This window comes from Tamandua tetradactyla, chromosome 2 (assembly GCF_023851605.1).
Source record: "Tamandua tetradactyla isolate mTamTet1 chromosome 2, mTamTet1.pri, whole genome shotgun sequence".
NCBI lineage: Eukaryota > Metazoa > Chordata > Mammalia > Pilosa > Myrmecophagidae > Tamandua > Tamandua tetradactyla.
In genome coordinates, this window is record NC_135328.1 from 212,772,585 (window position 1) to 212,791,645 (window position 19,061).

The 19,061-nt window shown below is 54.0% G+C and overlaps 1 protein-coding gene across 4 annotated transcripts in view; it reads left to right on the plus strand.

Moving 5' to 3' along the window:
- DHRS3 (dehydrogenase/reductase 3) overlaps positions 1–19,061 on the plus strand; it is a 41,916-nt gene that overhangs the window by 11,404 nt on the left and 11,451 nt on the right. Inside the window, exon 1 of one of the 4 annotated variants that reach the window (XM_077151243.1) lies at positions 6,524–6,609. The exons of the other annotated variants lie outside the window; for them this stretch is intronic. Coding sequence (XP_077007358.1) covers positions 6,565–6,609 — 45 coding nt within the window. The 5' untranslated portion in view covers positions 6,524–6,564. Of the gene's footprint in view, positions 1–6,523; positions 6,610–19,061 lie in introns of those variants that run through there. 4 annotated transcript variants of the gene reach the window in all.

Genomic DNA, 19,061 nt, shown 5'->3' on the forward strand with positions numbered 1-19,061 from the left:
TTCTGGGATTCCCCTGGAAGAGCAGAATTCCGCTCATGCCTCAGAACCCTCGGGGAACTTCAGCCCTTGACCCTTTCTAGAAATCAGTGGGAGGGACTCGTTCTCCCCACAGAGAGGGCTTAGAGATCGGCTGGTTTCCCCTGTGTTGCTGACTGGTGGCAAAAGCCCCTTTTTTATCCGTGAGGGCTGGTCCGGTGCAGCCCCTCTGCTGTGACACGAGACCCAGAGAAGGAGCAGAGGAAGGAGGGGCTGGCTGGAAAGCTGCCCATCCACCCCCTACACCTCTCCCAATTCGGGATTAGTCATTTTTTCTCTCTGCCTCCAAGTAGCTCAGTTGGTCCCGGTTGGGCTGTGGTGAGGCCAAAGTTACAGTCACCGTGGCAGCTTATCGCCCTTTGTGGTAGCCTTTTGAAAGGTCTCTTGGAAGATTGTAAGATTCCCCAGGACCAGGGGCAGGTCCCCCTTTCTCACCAGATGTCTCTGGCACCCGGCATATGGTGCCTAGAACACAGTACTTGATTCATAAATTTCTGTTTATTTCATTTATATTCATAAATATCTGTTGCCTGAATGAATGCATAGCCAACCCATCGTAGCTAGTTAGAGCCAGCGTTTACTGAGCATCTACTACGAGCCAGGGACTGTTCCAAGCACTGTACGTGTAAAAAAAGGCCCTCTCAAGACTGAGAGGGCCTGTAACTTCACACAGCTAGTAAGTGGCCGAGTAGGATGCAAACCCATAGCTCCGCTCTTAACCAGTAAGTATTGTTAACTTTGGGTTAATCATTCCATGCAAGAGCCCGCATTGGCAGTTCCCTAGGAAAGTCTGTGCAGCATGTGCCTTTAGTAGCCAGGGACTTTTAAGCAGCTCAAGCAATGTTGAACACAGCTTTCCTGATGGTGGGTCCTTCCAATGGGTTTATTGACTCATGTGATCAGAAGATTCATGGGTGGTAGTGCTTCATGTGTGCCTGGATCCAGGAGCTCAAACAGGGTTGTCAGGACTCCCTCTCTCTGCTTTGTTCTCACCCCCTCTCCTTCATTTGTAGACAGTCCCTCTCTGCCATGGGTGCTCACACCGGCCCCTTTGCTGCTCCAGACTTTAATTCTTCTAGCTTCCCTGTCGATAGAGGAAGTGCCTTTGCTGGAGTTCATAGTGACATTTCCCGGGGTGTGAGAAGCCAGTTCTCCCTCCTCTTGTGCTGCAGGCAGATGAACAGAATGGAGGGTCCTCTCCAAGGTGGGTGCAGGGAGGTCCCTGCCCATAAGCATCTCCTTTTAGAACTCCCAGGAGTGCGGGGGACCCAGGCTCACCCAGCCTGCCCACCCAGCACACTGTGGCCTTGTTCACAGGCCCAGGAGCAGTGCATCATGGGAGCTGGGCCAGCGTGACCACAAAGGGCAGCGTGACCTTCCTGAAGGCACCAGCCCTGCCAGACACACCCACCTGGAGTCCGTCCACTCTTGGCTCCCATACCCCATGTCCTCATGTCTCAGTTGGCAAAAAAGGGGTGACTCTAACCTCACTTCTCCAGGCCACTCCCCTTGAACATTCAACAGAGGAGCTGGGGGTACTCCAGCGTGGCAGAGACTTAGGGTCTGTGTGTGCTGGGAACACAGTGTGCCCCCTGAGGGCTCACCTCTCCTTAGCTGGCAGATCCATTTCCCTGGCACTGGGGATGCCTCCTGAGCCTTCGAGCCAGTAGAAGTGTGAGCATGAGTGAGTGGTCGTGCCCTCATGTGCTTTGTTCCTTAACCAGTTTTAAGAGTGTGAGCTCAAGAGTCAAGAGCACAGTTCAGATGCTGACTCTTCCCTTCATTTGCTGTGTGACCCTAGGCAAGTTTCTGAACCTCTCTGAGCTTCAGTTTCCTCATCTGTAAATTGAGGATTAAATGAGATAATGTCTCTAAATTCCTGAGCATAAAACGAGTGCATTGTGTTTGTCTACACCTCTATGAAAGTCTCCAGGGCATATTTAAGACCAGAACAGTTTGTTCTTTTTGAAGTGCTGCTGATAGGTTAGCACAGGGGTGGGACAGTAATCCATTGAGAAATCACAGACTTTGGAGCAGACAAGCTTGGATCCCACCGCATACAAGTCCCTTAGCCTCTCTGTGTGAGTGCCCTGATGCTGCTGTAGCAAATTACCACAAACACAGTGAACTTAAAACAACACACATTTATTTATTCTCTTTCATTTCTGGAGGTCAGGAGGCTGACACAGGATCTCGTGGCAAAAATCAAGGTGTCATCAGGGCCTTTGGAAGCCTCTTTAGGGGAATCTGTTACCTTGCCATGTCCAGTCTCTCTCGAGGCCACCTGCCTTCCTTGGCTTGTGGCCTCCTCCTGTGTTCAGAGCAGGTGATAATGCGTCTCTCAGACCGTTCTCTCATCACCTCTCATGCCCACCTCCCTGGCTCTCTTCTGCCTCCTTCTGCCCCACTGAAGGACCCCTTGTGACAACACTGACCCACCATCCTCACCCCTTCTATTTTTTTTATTTTATTTTAGCATTTGTCCCCCCTATTATTTATTTTTATTCCATATGTTCTACTCGTCTGTTGACAAGGTAGATAAAAGGAGCATCAGACACAAGGTCACATTGTGAATGCTCTATAATTATACAATCATCTTCAAGAAACATGGCTACTGGAACACAGCTTCACATTTTCAGGCAGTTCCCTCCAGCCTCTCCATTACATCTTGAATAACAAGGTGATATCTACTTAATGTGTAAAAATAACCTCCAGGATAACTTCTGGACTCTGGAATCTCTCAGCCATTGACACATTGTCTCATTTCACTCTTCCCCCTTTTGGTCAAGAAGGTTTTCTCAATCCCTTGATGCTGAGTCTCAGCTCATTCTAGGGGTTTTCTCAGTCCCTTGATGCTGAGTCTCAGCTCATTCTAAGATTTCTGTTCCACGTTGCCAGGAAGGTCCACACCCCTGGGAGTCATGTCCCACATAGACAGAGGGAGGCTGGTGAGTTTGCTTGCTGTGTTGGCTGGAGAGAGAGGCCACATCTGAGCAACAAAAGAGGCTCTCTTGGGGTTGACTCTTAGGCCTAATTTTAAGTAGGCTTGACCTATCCTTTGTGGGGTTAAGTTTCATATGAACAAACCCCAAGACTGGGGGCTCAGCCTATAGCTCGGGTTGTCCACACTGCTTGCTTTACCCCTTCTTAATGTTATCTGTTTACCATCCTTAATTCCCCCTTGCCACCTGAGTACCCTATTCACAGGTTCTAGGGATTAGGACACAGCGCTTTTTGGGGTCGTTAATTCTGCTGGCTGTCCTCCCTGAGCCTTGGTTTTCTCGTCTATAAAGTGGTGGTGCGAGTCTCGACCTCCCAGGCCATCGGGAGGATTCCATGAGATTGCCGAGCGTGCTGACAGATTCTCAGAAAATGTCAGTTGCGTCTGCACTGAGCACCTGCTGGATACAAAGCTCTGCTCTTGGTGCCACCCGGAGCTGCCAGGAATGGGTGGCACCTCAGCCTCAGTCATGTGGCTGGGTGGGAAGATGCCCTCGAGGTTGGGTTTGTCCTTGGAGAGCAACGCAGACATGGGGGGCTTTAACTTTACCCCACTCTGGGTGGGCTCCTGCTCCACAGAAGAGAAAACTTCTGGATGGTTCCGGAAGGCTTCCCGTGGGGGTAGATTTAACAGGAGGGTGGGGTGTACAGGGAGCAGTCCTAGTTACAGGGACCAAGTGGCAGTGGCCTAGTATTAATTAGGCACTGGAAGCGTGGCAGTGAAAAAGGCACACGGGTTCCCTACCCAGCCTTGGTCTGGCTGGAAAGATGGGCCAGGTGTCTGCACTGACCCCATAGGAGTCAGTGGCCGTGGGCACTTGGTGGCCATGGGTGGAGTTTGGGACTAGGGAGCCACGGATGGATTTCTACAGGGTGCAGGACCAGACCAGGTGAATGGAAGGTGCAGGAAGCCTGATTCTCTAGCAGAATTCTCTGAAATTGGAGGGCTGGGGCTGTCTCTGAGGACCACTGAAAATCACTTCACAGGGAAACCCCGCCTCAACAGGCCCTCTGGGCTGAGGCCCCCACACTTGCTCCCAGCATCCTGGCCTGTGCAGGATGTGCTGACCAGACCATTTCCCGTTGCAATGTCCTGTCACCCCTCCCTGAAGCCCCCAGCCCTCCGGGGGCCAGATCCCCAGCCTGATAGCCGGTGCCAGCCAGCTGGGAGGGTCAACTCCACACGATTGACCTTCCTCCCAGCAATTAAACCCACTCCTAAATCCCAGCCGGCAGGATAAACGGTTATCTTGGCGCAGCTTGCAGGTAATTGAAGCATGTCCGCTGGAGGCCGGTCCATAAATTATGCTTAATTAGGCAAAGGTCTCACTCAGACACATCGGCTCAGAAACTTCCGAATTTCCAGTTGGAGTGGGAAAGGGGATGCTGAAAGAGGTATCCACAGTAAAAGCTGTCTTTCCTTTTCCAGAACAACAGTTGCATTCTTACCTCCAGCAGCTCTGCCAGGGTTTCTGGCTGTGGATTTGGCTCACTACTTACACTATTTACACTTTCAGGGCTCGGGGTCCCATACCTTTATTCATATTGAATGATGGTGGGGGGAGGGGGGAGGGGAAGGGGGGGTTACAAAACCATGGCCCAGTAACTCAGAGGAACCATGAGAGTTCTTGTCCACAGCCCCATAACCAAACCCTTGAGGCCAGCTGGGCTTTGGAGTTCAGAGTTTAGGAAATGTAATACCACACGTGGGCCATGTGCTCAGTAATGCCCGCAGCAGGGTCTAGGAGGCCCCCCATTATCGAACACAGTGATATGCACCGCGGTGGGGTAGCCCAGGAAAAGCCTCAACGGTTTCAAGTCGGGCTTTCCCAGCAAACATATGGTGAAAATTAAGGGGAAAAGAAAAGGGGGACTTTTAGACTCTTGGATTTTTTGAGTTGAGGGTAGAGGTGGGTCTCCCTATTCAATTTAGAGATGCACCTGAATAAATGCAGAATGTAACGATGGCTGTTTATTATTATTATGACTATTATTATAATTACCGCTTTTGCCTCTAAATCCAATATGCTTACATGCTGACTGCCATTGCCCACCTCCGGGTGTAAGGATGGGTGTGCGGGCCACCCTGACTTAGCGGACATCCACTGTTTGTCCGGGGTGTGTTGTTGTGGGATCCTGCCTCCTGCAGCCCAGGGAAGGGGTGGGAAGGTTCTCGGGCACCCCTCCCCCACCCCCACGATCCACAGAACCTGCTTCCTGCCTATGGGAACTGCGCAGTCATGTCTGGCCCCACACGCAGGAGGACCCTGCCCTCGGTTTGATGCTCTGCTGTCGCTGTCTTGAAGTTCCTAATAATTTTTGAAAGGTGCCACATTTTCATTTTGGACCCCAGAACTTACACTGGTCCCATTCCACCCAGGTTGTCAACTTCATCCCCTGCAATCACCCCTCAAGGGGACTTATTGCTCACTTCACAGGGCTGACAGAATGATTTCATTCATTCATTCATTCAGACATTTACAGAGCACCTGATTACTGAACCAGATGCTGGGAAGTCAGCATGCAAGTCTACATTCTAGAGAGAGTGTGTATGTGTGCATGCATGTGACTGAGATAATACAATAAGTACACAACTATTAAAACTGCAGAGAATGACAAGTGCTGCAATAGGAAAGTGATTTAAGTGTTATTCCAGAATTGACTCTGACACTGAGCTGTGCCTTGCTGCATTCAGGGGCACTTCTAAAATCCAGGGGGCCCTTCTAGGGTCCCTATCCTCTATCCTTAGTCACAAGGCAGGGTGGACAGGAGTCAGTAGACGCAGGAGGCTGCATTTGAGGAGCAGGCAGGAGAGGGGCTGGGCTGCCGTGGTTTCTCTGAGCGTCACTTTCTCTCTGTGCCAAGTGTTTGCAGCTTAGGCGTCTAACCCGCCCTCGCAAATCGGGGAGCGTTTCCTTGCACTTTTGACCTTCCCCACAGGAGCAGAGGGCGGCCAGTTTCGATTCTCCCCATTACCCCAGAGGGGGAGCATGAGGCCCAGAGACTCCAAGTGACTCATCCAGAAGTCACACAGCAAATCAGCTCCAGAGCAGGGTCCCTGGGGAGATGCTACCCAGGACTGCACTGGGCCATCCTGGGAGCTGATGGTGGACCCTGCTTCCGAGGTGGGGCAGGGGCTGGTGGACTGCCCACGGGGGAAGTAGTGGCATCAGCTTATACCTGGAGAAGGGCCATCAGCACCCCAACTTTGCTTAAGAGGCCAGAGGGAGGGGAACTGAGCTTCCCAAAAAGCCTAGTGCAGAAGGCAGCACTTTCCCAGAATGCTCTGTTCAGAAGCAAGCCCAAAGCCGACCCCAGGGGCCCAGCCCCGGGTTTGGAGGCGCCTGGGGGGCAGGCCGGGGTCCCGGGTGGACAGGCGGACCCCAGAAGGGTGGACGCTGCCAGCGCTGTGGACTGCTCGGGTGGGGGGCGGCCGAGCTCCAGCTGGGATGGTGCCTGCCGGGGGGCGGAGGCGCAGGGCTGTCGGGACGGTTCACGCTGCGGCCAGCAGACTGGCTGCGTGTTGCAATGTCTGGTGGCGTTTGCAGCATCCTGTCCATGTGTGCAGCTGGGGTAAGCTCAGGCCGGCGCGGAGGAGCGTGTGTGGCTCGCAGGCCGTAGCGGCCTAAGGCTGCTGGCACCTTGCATCTCATTTACAGCCCGGGTTCAGCCGCAGGTCAGCGGCGCCCGTGACATCACGGCGTTTGTTTACCGCGGGGCCGGGAGGAAGTGCGGGCGGGCGGGCCGCGGGACCCGGGTCCTTTCCCAACTTCCCCCTGCCCCTCCCCCGCCCGGCCCCCGATCTGGCACCCCTCCGCGGCCTGGAACCCCACCTGATCCCAGCCCCCGCCCGGGACCACAACTTCTCCTCCCTCCCCGGCCTGGGAACCCAACCTGATCCCCCTCCCCCGCCCGGGAGCCAACCTGACCCCCCAGCCCGGCCCGGGACCCCAACCTGATCCCCCCTCCCGCGCCTGGGAGCCAAGCTGACCCCCCAGCCCCGCCCGGGACCCCAACCTGGCTCCATTCCCCTGCCTAGGACCCCAGCCTGACCCCAGCCCCCGCCCGGGACCCCAACTTGACCCCAGCCCCTGCCCGGGACCCCAACCTGATCCTCTTTTCCCGGCAGGGACCCCAGCCGCGCCCTCACCCCGCCCGTCCTTCCACTCACCCCTTTCCCATCAAATGGGGTCCTGGCCCAATCCCCACCCAGGACTCCAGCCCAGTCGCGCCCCCTCCCCAGCCCCCGCCGGGGACCCCCGCGGGCCCACCCCTCCGCCGCCCCTGGGCCCAGTTTCCCAAAGACTTCCTGGAGCCTCCGCCAGACCCGCCGAGGCCCGGTCACGTGGGCGTGGGCCCGCCTCCCGCCGCCCGGGCGGGGCTGGGGCGCCTGTGTGCTGTCGGAGACCCGGGTGTTTACCCCGGCGGAGGCAGGAGCCCCCTTGCGCGCAGCCGCACCCCTTCCTGGGAGGCCCCCCCGGGCCACCTGGGACTGTCGTTCGCGCACCGCCACCCCACCCTTTCCTCTGCCTCCACCGATGTTCTAGAAGCTGAGGGGACCTGGGGAACTCAGTCAAGATCTTTTTCATCCCTGACACCCGGGGCTTGCTGGAGCCGACCTTGGCTGGGGTGGGAGTTCCAGGGTGTGGCGCCTGGCAGCTCCATTCTTCCGTTTTCTCAGATCAAACTTTGGTGTCTCCTCAATGCCCGGAACCCCGCCTCCTCTCATCACCTCCACCTGCAGGGCCCCAGCCACCTCCTTTTTTTGTATATTTGCCTGTCTAGGCAGCTGCTAACTGGCCTGCCCTCCACTGCTTCACCCCATCCCCATTCCAAGTTCCCATTCCAGGGGCCGGGACTTTTTCCAAAGTCCAAGTCAGAACCTGTCATTTCTCTGCTCACAGCTCCCCATAGGGCTTCCCATCTCACTGGGAAGACAATCCAAAGCTCCACCATGGTCTGCACCCTCCCACCTTGGGTTTCCCCCTTGCCTGGCTTGGCTCTGCCACTTGGCCTCCTGTCAGCCCTGCAGACACACCTGAGGCCTTTGCTTCTGCCCGGATGCCCTTCCCCACACATCTTCCTCACTCACCCCCCACTTCTCGCAGGGCTCTGCTCAGATGTTGCCTTTTCAGAGAGGCCTCCCCTGGTCCCCACCTCAGTTTCACTTCCACCCTGATCACCCTTGCAATCCCTTAACAAAGCTTCCTTTTCCTTCTGTGCACTTTTTGCACTCTGTATATTTGTTTACATTTACAAAAGCAAACTCCGTGAGGGCAGGACAGCTGTCTTCCCAGGACCTCAGCAGGGCCTGGCGCACAGTTCCCGCGCAGTAAATACTTCTTGAATGAATGAGTGAAGAAGTGAATGAATGAGGCAAGACGGGGATGGTGGAAGAGCATGGCTTGTGAGCCCAGGTGCAAATGTTGCTTTCTGGTCGTGTGACCTGCGTATGCTGCTTTGCCTGCAAGCCTCATCGGTACGGAGAACTCCCAGTTCCCATTTCCCAGGAGCAGAGTTCCTATCCTACACAGTTCCTGAGGCGTGGGCGGTGAATGCCAGCTCCCCTCTCCCCTCCTCGGCACCCTCACCCCAAGGTCACCTGGCGTTCTCCACCTGGAGGAACAGATGATGGAAGTGGAAGGTCCTGGGGCAGCAGCCAGTGACTCTGAACAGAGTTTCTCTACCCTGCATTTGCAGGTGTGTGGTCCCGGGTCGACACAGAAGCTGGGCTCCGTGGTGTTGCTGTTTGGGGAGAAAAATATCAGCCCAGGGTTTCAAGCTGGCAGCGAGACATTGTCCTGCTGTCCCGTAGAGTCGGCCTTCATGACCTTTGCTCTGGAGGGTTTTCTGAGCAGCCCCAGATGGAACTTTAGGTGGCGGAAGATGGCCAATGAATTAAAAAGTCGAGTAATTCTATAAAACATCAGGTGGCGATGAGTCCTCAAAGTAAAAAAAAAAAGAGTCACTGGTGTTTGCAGGGAAGAAGTGAGGCCTCGGGCCCCAGCGTGCTTCCTTGGCTTTTGAGCAGCTGCTGAACCCGGGACTCTAGGCAGGTGGCAGTTTTAGGATTTGAAGGAGATGTGCTCTGACCTCAGGGAGGAGGGGGTCCTGCATGTTTCAGCCATGTAAGGAGAGAAACACTGACCAATACCAAGGCAGGTTCCCGGCCTGCGCAGGGAACACAGCCCGTGTGCTTGTGATTCGGTCGGTTTAAATTGCAAAAGCGGTGATGTTCACTGTGGGAAAAGGCCCATGGCGCAGAAGGGCGTAAAGTACACAGCGAGTTCCCCCTTGCTGTAACCCCGCAGAGGTCTCTGCTGCTATTTGACTCATTTCTACCTACCCGGAGGGAAGACGGGGTGGTATTTTCCACCCCTCCCAAAGCCAATGCTGGGACAATGTTGAGATCGAGTCAGAGAGGCAGGGCAAGGAGTCCACCCTGGGATGCTGGGATGCTGGGAAATGGCCCTGTGTCCTGCAGAGGGGTCCAGCACGCCTCTGTGTCCCAGGCCAGGGGTCCCGGGCCATGGAGAGAGGCCAGTGGGCAGCTAACCTGCCCTCAGAGGGTCGCTTTCCCAGCAGGGGACCAGGCTCAGGAGGTCAGCAAGTGTGCTGCCCTGCAAAGACAGAGCACTGCCCAGCCCCGACTGGGGGATGGCTCGGCCCAGCCCAAGATGGCTGAGAAAGCCCTGCTTATGTAGGGAAGACTCCTGAGCCCATGTCTGATGGCCTGTTGGACAAATTTGATGAAACAATCAAGCCATTTAACCAGGACTTTCTTCTTTTCATTTGCTCAATTATTATTTATTTATTATACTCCTCTATGCCTAGCATTGTCAGGGTCTTGTTCATGCAGGTGGAACCTTCTAGTGGGGGAAAATGGACAATGAATTAAAAATTAAAGTAATTCTATAAAGCATCAGGTGATGATGAATCCTCAGAAGTAAAAAAAAAAGCAGGGACAGGGTTGAAAAAGCTAGTGTCTATGAGTTGGGAACATTTTGCACTGGTTGATGGGGAAGGCCTCCCAGAGACACTGGAGCAGAGCCTGTGATAAGAGCCAGTGCTAGGAGAGAGCTGCCTGGAGGATGAGGACCGAGAATGGCTCGTGCAAAGGCCCTGAGGTAGAAGTGGGTCTGGTGGTTGTGAAGGCTGTGTGGCCAGAGCTGAGGGCAGAGAGGCCTGGGCAGATCAGGAAGGGTCTGCAGTCAGAGTTAAGACTTTTAGATTCCTGCTGAGTAAGATGGGGTGCTGTTGGGTGTTTTGAGCAGAGTGACAAGGTCTGACTTACGTTCTGCAAGGATCTCTGTGGTTGCTGGGATGAGAACAGACTGAGGTGGGAGTGACAGCCATAGAGGTAGCGAGAAGTGATTGATTCTGGATTTAAGAGGCCAGGCCCACGGGGTTCACTGATGGATTGGGTACAGGGTGAGAGAAAGCAAAGCGAGGTGGTGACAGGGCTTCAGGGGGATAAAAGAGCTGGGTGTCTTAAAGCACTGAGTAGCATAGCAGGAGAGCTGGTGGGCTCCACTGCCTACTGGCCCGGGACCCTCCACCCAGGCCCTTAGCCTCTTGGCACCTCGTCCGTAAAATGACTATTGACTGTGGCACCCCTTGCTTCGGATTCCCAGGGCTGCTAAAATAGATCAGCACAAACCTAGTGTCTTAAGACAACAGAATTTTATGCTCACACAGTCCTGGAGGCCAGTAGTATGAAATCAAGGCATCCCAGGGCGGCACCCCCTCCAGAGGCTCCAGGGAAATCTTTCCTGGCCTCTTCCAGCTCTTGGCGACTGCTGGTGCTCCTCAGCTTGCGGCCATATCACTCCAAACTGCCTCTCACCGTCTTTGCTGTGCTCTGTGTGTCCCACGTCTCCCTGTCCTTCCTCTCACAAGCACACATCTTACCGGACTTGGGGCACCATAATCCAGGATATTATCTTATTATCCTTACTTTAACCACATCTGCTAAGACCTTATTTCCAAATAGGGTTACATTCACAGCTGCTGGGGTAGGACTTGGGCATGACTTCAGGGGACACAGCTCAGCCCCCTGCACCGCCCCCGAGCTACTGTGAACACTCCATCTGAGTGCTCCGGGCAGCACTGGCACATTCTGAGACTCAAGAAACATTAGCTGTGGCAGCAGCAGCCCTGATGGTGGTCGGTGCCACTCTCCCCACTTGCCCACTTGGAAAAACCTGGGATGCTTCCAGGACCCTCCCACCCTTGACCACCAACCCTGGACCCTGTGCTGACCTGGGCCCCTGAGGGCGGCCCCATCCTCACCTGGCATCCCACTTTGGCCTTTGAGGCCCCAGCAACCCAGCAGCAGGGAGAGGCTCACCGAGGTCACCTCCCACAGCAAATCCTATAGTCAACGAGACTGCACACTCCAGGAGGGCAGGGTGGCGTCCTTTCTTCCTTTCCTGTCTTGTCGTTGTCGTATGGCATGTGTTCAGTGACACCTGTGAAATGAATGAATATGTTATTTTACGGAGTCATCTTCCCCTGCAGGTGACGTGCAGTGGCTGTGGACACAGGCTGGGAATTGCGCACCTGGGTGGGAATCCTGGCCCCACCCCCACCCCTTACAAGCTGCCTAGCTTCCGGTAAATTGCGTCTCCCCTCTGTGCCTCTCTTATGTCCACAATAGGCATGCCACCTTCCCCTAGCATAGGTGTGAGGACCATCTAGGTGTGAGGTGCTGTCAGGTAGCAAGCACCGCACGCAAGTCACTGGGTCGTTTTCCCTGTCACTCCCCAGGGGCTGATTCCTGACTTTTCAGCCTGGGTGAAGCCTCTGTCCTGCTCTGCTCTGCGGTCAGAGGCTTGAGGGAGGACACTGCTGGCTCATCTAATTCGAGGAGCTTCCTAACAGCTGAGCCCATAGCCAGAACATCCTCGGTAGTCCGAAAGAGGGAACTGAAGCCAGCAAGACGACTCCACACGGCTCCGTGGGGAAATCCTGCCTGTCGCTGCAGCAGCTCAGCAGTGCCACAACGGGAAGGGAAAGTGACGACCTGGCCCAAGCTGTTAACAGAGAGGCTGGTGGGCTTTGTCACCTCTGGGCTCGGAAGGGTCAGCCCTGTGACCCAGGCAAAGAGCTCACGGTCACAGTAAAGGCTGGCACGTACAGAGTCTGGGAACAGGGCTGCCGGGACAGAGGGCGGAAGAGATGAGACAGTCGGCCAAAAGAAATGGCGCGAGGTGGGCGCGCGGTTGTGCCCTTGGACTTGTCCTCTGGAAGGACACCCGGGCTGAGAGGCCAGCGCTTGTAATAGGTGAGAGTTAAAGGAATCACATTTGGGTTCATCCCTAGGAGAGGAAAAAAAAAACAAAACAGAAAATTTTCTAATCCTCCTGGGGAGGAAAGGGCTGTAGGGCGAGCGCAGTAGCATCCACGTGTTTTATTTCAGCCACAGAATCTTTATAGAAACAATGTGATGAAAGCCCAGGGAAAGCGCCGCTGCTCTAGCTGGCCTGGCCGGGTGCCCGCGGCACTGGCTGCCGGGTCCCCAACCCCGAGCCGCAGCCTCTGAGGCTCCTCCCTGGGACCCCCAGGGCTCCCCAGACTTCAGCATGAAAACCCCTTCTCTGGAGACGTGGCCTTAAGGGACGCCGCAGCACACTCTGTCCTTGGACAGTTCCGGCGGGCGGGGGGTGGTGGGTAGGGCAAGGAGGGGCCTCCAAGTCAGGTAGAGGGATGGGGACGGAGGTATCGCTGTGACGCTGTGGTTCCGCCCCATCGAGGCTGTGTATGAAAACGAAAAGGGTGGTGAGACCTGGGGCTCCGGGCTGGGGGGCCCTTCAGGTAGGCATCACCTGGTGACCCCAGTTTTGCAGGGTAGCAGCATCTTCTGTTAGCAACAGGGTGTCGATTTCTGTGTCTGTGTTAGTAGTGACAATAAGAGCAGCCACTTGCGTTTGTTGTGCATTTTTGTCCTTCCAAACCTTAATTTACGGAGAGGATGGGCGGGTTTCCCAAGTCCACGTGACTCGTAAGTGAGATCTGACACCTGAACCCACTTTTCTGTCTCGGGAGCCATGTTCTAAGGGGTCTTGGGTAGAGGTGAAAGAAGAAAGCTCAAGTTTTAACTTACACTGCAAAGGTATCCTTAGCTTTGAAGATTGTGTGTTTCCTGCCCCTGTTTCAGATTTACCTGCACCCCCCGTCCCCCCTCCCCATGCCATCCACTCGGCCACTTCTCCTTCTCAGCCTGCTCCGGCCAGGCGTGTTTTAGACCAGACTTTGCACACTGGTTTCTCACCTGCCCACAGGACGGCTTTGCCTCCCTCCTGGTGGAGGGGTGAGCCTGGGAAGCCCTCCACGCTGTGACCCTCCCACTCCAGCCCCCTCCTCACCCTGCTATGGTTTGGGGCTTCTGTTGGGTCTTTTCCTTTCTCTTCGACTCCAAATGCAAGGGCCCCTGGGACCGGTTCTGGGTGACAGCGTCAGCTCAGCTTTTCCCCTCTGTGCCTGGTCCCGTGCTAGATACCAAGAATATGAGATGAATGCGACTCCCCCAGAGACCTCGCGAGCTTCTGGAGGAGGCAGGGGTGGCCGTTCACTGCCAATACACTCTCGTCCAGGCACTGGTGAGGTATGGACAAGGGCTAGCGTGGTAGGCCAAAATATCAGTCCCCAGCCGTGCTGCCACATGTGAAATGCGGAGCTATCTCTTACGAGCTGTGTGGCCTCGGGCAAGTGGCTTTACCTGCCTGAACCTCACCTATAAAATGGGGAGAGTAACAGTACCCACATTGTTGTGGCCCACAGCAAGTGCTCAGTAGACGACAGCCATTCTTTACTGTTGTTGTAGGGGGGTAGAAGCTTCAGAGTTGATGGGACGCCCAAGCAGGGTTCTGTAGGCAGAATAGGAGTCCATGAGTAGACTTGACATTCAATGCAGAAAAGCAGCCTGCGCTAGGTCTGGAAGGGACAGGGTATAGACTGCAAATGATTTAAGATCACGCACACTGGCCGAATACACACAGTACAGAATGAGTGTCAACCAGCAACTCTGGAGCCCCGGAGAGCTCTCTCACTGGACAGAGACAGATGCAAACAGATGGTGCCATCTCAATGGATGGGAGCCCTGCAGAGGCACCACCGGGGGGCTGGGGGAGCCAGGCTGGGCCCACAATGCTGCCTCTGTTTGGGGAAGCTCTGCGGGAAGTTTTATTCCACCTTCTTTTTTAATAACAGCACTTGTCCTTTAGGGACATTTTCCCCGAGACAGACAAGTATAAAGCAAATGACAGTCAACCATCATCCACCCCCAGTGATAACCCCTGGTCCATCTGTTTAGCCCAGCTACTTCCACCACCCTTTATGTTTTTAGAGTTGAGATTATCTTGTGTATATAATGCTCTACGCTTTTTTCCTTAAAATTGTATCCATGGGCATTTTTCCAAGTCGTGAAAACTTTGTCATTCTAACGACTGCAGAAGAGAGGATGTTGAGGGGTGGTGGGCTGTGGTTTTTTTTCTGCTATTCCAGTGAGTTTGTTGCTCACAAGACCTTCCCCGTGTGCTTAAAGAGAGGCGATGCATTTCCTCCTCTCGGGAGAGTAAATGGTGGTGCCAGCACCTGCGGCCTGTGGAGCCAGACAGAACATCCCAGCCTTGTCCCTCAGCCGCTGTGTGACCTTAGGCAAGCTGCTCAGCCTCTCTGAGCTGCAGTTTCCTAATCTCTGTAATGGGCATGATGTGTCCCTGTTTAAATGAGGCTCACTCGGATGTTCAGTATCAGCTCACTGAATTTGGGACAATTCAACTCTTCTCTCATTCCTTGTCTGTCTTCCCCTTAGAAAGTGGGCCCCCCGAGGTAGGTTCACATCTGTTTTGTTCTCCATAAGGTCCCCAGTGCTGGGCACAGCATGTCCTGGAGAGAGAGGGATGGGGTTCTTGTAGACTCAGAGCGAGAGGAAACACAAGACATGCTTGGTGGGTGCAAAGTGAAAGCTGAGGGCTAGGAAGCACGGGCTTGGGGATCAGAAATCTTGACATGCAGACTCATGCTGGGGTGGGGGTGGGGTGGGGTGCAGGGATGCATCTGCAGGGATGAAGCTGAGTGGGAACGGTCACCAGCTCCAGGTTCGAATCCTGCCCCCACCCCCCACTATGATGTGATTTCGGCAAGTGACTTGGCCCCTGTGAGCCACAGTTTCCTTTGGCTGTTAAAAGGGGAAGGGGGTATGGTATGTACGAATTTTTTTCTTTTTATTTTTTTTTCTGGATTGAGGCAAATATTCTGAGAGGTGATCGTGGCGATGAATACACAACTGTGATGATATTGTGAGTTACTGTTTATATACCAAGAATGGAAAATATGGTAAGAATGTTCGTTTTTGTATGTTGTTATGTTTAAAACAATTCTTTTAATTAAAAAAAAAGTGGATGCTGCTAATCCTCAGCGTTTGGTTGCTGGGGGCTCGGGCAGCCTCAGTGGGGAGAGGTAGGGAGCCAGGCCCTTGGCAGCCACAGGAGGCCGAAGGAGGGGGCAGGGGGCCAGAAGCTAACCATTTGCTCCAGCAGGACCAGAGGCCCGGGAGGTGTCAAGCCACCCCAGCCTTATTTTATAAATCCAGCTTAAGAGTAAATCCCTGGCCACTGGCCCTCCCCAGCTGCTCCCAGTCCGGGGAGTTAATTAAAAGGAGGCAGCGTTAGGTTCCACGGCCAGGAACCTTTGCCCCTCCCCAAGTTCGTCACCCCAGGCCCCTCGCAGAGACCCTGCCTCTCACCTGCCCAGTCCTCACCCCCTTTCTGGCACTGGGTGGGACTCTTGTCCTGTCAGCTGTCTGGGGTCACCCCGGGGTCACTCTGGGCAGGAGCCACAGGGGCAGGCCTGCTGGGCTGTCCCTGCCACAGTTCCGGTCAGTGACTCTGGGTTTCCCCCAGGGGTCCATGCAGGAGAACTGGAGGAGAAAGGGAAGGCAGGAAGGCACAGTGGCTAGAGCACCTGCCCAGGAAGGATCCCGTTTTCCTCCACCCAGGTCTCCCCCTGACCACACAGGCCCGGGATGGGGAGCTGGCACCCAGGGCCAAGGGCCATCCCCATGGCCGCCAGCCACCAGCCAGGCGCCACTGGTCCCCAAGGTGGAGCATTCCCAGCTCAGCTCCCCAGTGACCTATGAGCACCAATTCAAGGACCTGAGGAACCAGAGCAGGGCATGGGCTTGTACACACTCCCAGACACACACACATATGCACACTCACAGACACACCGAGAGACACACACACGCTGGATACACGCCCCATTACATATTCAGAGACACTAGTACAGACACAACACAGAAATGCACACACATGTGCACGCAGACGCGTGCATACACAAAGACACACGTGTGTGTAGAGCTCAGCCACACTCACAGATGAGCTCACAGAGACACAGGCGCAGGCCAGCTGAGCTCCCAACCTGTGCTGAAAGCCTGGCCCCTTCCCTCGCTGCTCCCCACCTCGAGAGTGCCAGGCTCTGGCCTGGACACCCCCTGCCGCCCAGGATGGGGAGTGGCTCTGGGGAAACACAGGCCTCCCTGGCTGTCAGTCTGAGATTCGTGCCTTGAGGTTTCTGGGGCCCTCAACGGCTCAGTCAAGTGGATGGGATGGTCGCTCAGCCTTAGAGACCCTGAGATTTTGTTCATTCCTTCAACAAACATGTGTCACACAGGCACTGGGATACAAAAATGAATAAGACAGAATTGGGGCTCTCAGGGGTTCCCCAGCCCGGGGGCGTGGGGAGAGGGATAGAGAAGTAAACACGGCACAATGCCTGGACAGGGGGGCCTCTGAATAGAGGGAGAGGGAGGAGGCCACGCCCCCGGGTCCTCAGCAGACCCTGGTGTGGGAAACAGCACAGTCAGGACCTGGGCGTGTGTCCTGCCTAGGGAAGACAGTGGGGCGCAAGCCCCAGGGCAGTAAGTGCCTTTGACTTCATTTCCTCCCTCTTCCTTGATTGCTGGTCTCCCCAGTTTCCCCGTCAGGCTTTAGGAAACTGCCCCCCACCCCCACATTCCTACCTGAGAACCAAAGGGGGACTGAGAACCAAGGGGGGACTAGAACCAAGTTTCATTAACCCAACCCCTTGGTGCCTCTTTGATGGAACCACACGAATGCCTCATTTGTGTTGAAAAGCAAACCCAGGGTTCCAGAATAAGTCACCCCATTTGGGCCAGCACTCCAGATCCCTCTGAAGGTGACCGGTTGTCCTGCCAGGCATCTGGACCCAAGTACCTTCCAGCAGGTCCCCCAGCTCTTTCAGCTTCCTCTCTGCTGATTTACCCAGAAATTCTCAGTCTTTCGAAGCCTTTCTCTTTACCTCAGCCAGACCCTAGAGAACTGTGCAAGCTCCATAATTCTCTTACCCATATGAGCTGGGGGGACCAAAGCAAAGTCAGGGATTATCTCCATCTCAGGCTGATATACTCAGAAAACAGGTGCATGGATAGATGGGTGGGTGAGTGGATGGATGGATGGATGGATGGATGGATGGATGGAAGGACTAGACAAATAGATGGACAGATAGATGGATAGATGGATGAATAGATAGATGAATGGATGGGTGGGTGGGTGGATGGATGGATGGAAGGAAGGGGTAGATGGATAGAAAGACAGATAGACAGATGGACCAACAGGTGAAGGGATAGATGGGTAGATGGAAGGACAGTTGGGTAAGTGTGGATGAGGTGACAAGGGAAGATAGAAGGAAGCCTGGATGGCAGTGACCCCAAGACAAGGATGGGGGTCTGGTGGAAAGGAGGATACCTGCACCAAAAAGACTTCCTGGAGCAGGTGTTTGTCTCTTTTCTTCTCCATGAGCTGAATCGCCCCACCCTCACTTGGAGGAATATATTCTAAGTCTGCCTTTAGGTCAGCAGATGAGATTCTGACCCTTGGAGCCTGTCTCATTTCAGTTCATTTGTCCTTGATAGACTTCTGTAGTCATGGGGAGCAACTGATGAAATTTTCCCTTTTAAAACATTACTTGTATTTGAAGATTTCCACTAGAATAAAATAATGTGGCTGGATTATAATGGGTTTTCACACTGGGCTTTCCCAGAGATGTTTCAGGGTTTGAGAGACCATTTTTACTTTATTTTATTTTTTTAAATATTTTTTAAACTGTATTAAAAACTGTAATGAAAAATCAAATCCATTGGAAACCATCAGCACTTTTGAACGCCTCGCAGCTAAGCCCAATTGCGCCCTTTCAACTGAAATGAACATTCTGAGATTTCAAGATAAACTGTTATCATTAGCAATTCCTTATCTGTGTGACTTTTCTTGATACCATGTAACGAGCAAAATCCAGAAATCAATTGGAATCTTTGGCTCATGTGATTGGAGCTGTCATAGGTAATTGTTTGCATTCCCCAAAAACAGTCGTTTTGTGCTCTTTAGTTGTTTTTACAGTAAGAAAATACTATGGAGTTGGGTGTATAACATTTATTCCAATAGAACACTCCTTTTACTGGTCTCGCACTCTGGAATTTCCATATTAGGTTTAATTTTTTGAGGTGGCAATTTCATTGATTTTTTTTTTAAGAAAGAAAAGCAAAGAAGCAAAAATAGAAACCCACTGGACTAATCCCAGGGAACCTTTTAGCTCTGACTTTCTCTGTCCCTGTCCCGAGCCATGTCCGCCCCTCAGCCATCTCCCTCTGTGCTGAGAAAGCTGAGTCCCAGTTAAGGTCAACAGTCCCACCTTCATCTGACCCAGGTATTTTATGCCGACAGAGGCCATTAGACGTCACCTCGTGGAGGGGTGTTTCGTTCTTTAGGTCGAGGTTGGGAATTAGCCAGGCTTCGCTTCTGAGCTTTTTATGGGCCGGCCACTCATTAACGTGTCCAAACCCCTTACACACTCATGTATTAGCCCTGCCAGGGTCCCCTCCCAGCGTAATGAGTCCCGCCTTTACTACCTGCCGTGTGAGGCGGGGGCGCCATCTCAGCAGGACTCTTGCTGCCTGGCAGCCGGCCCTGACTTTGGGGTGTGGCCACAGCTGGATATGGGGGCCCCCT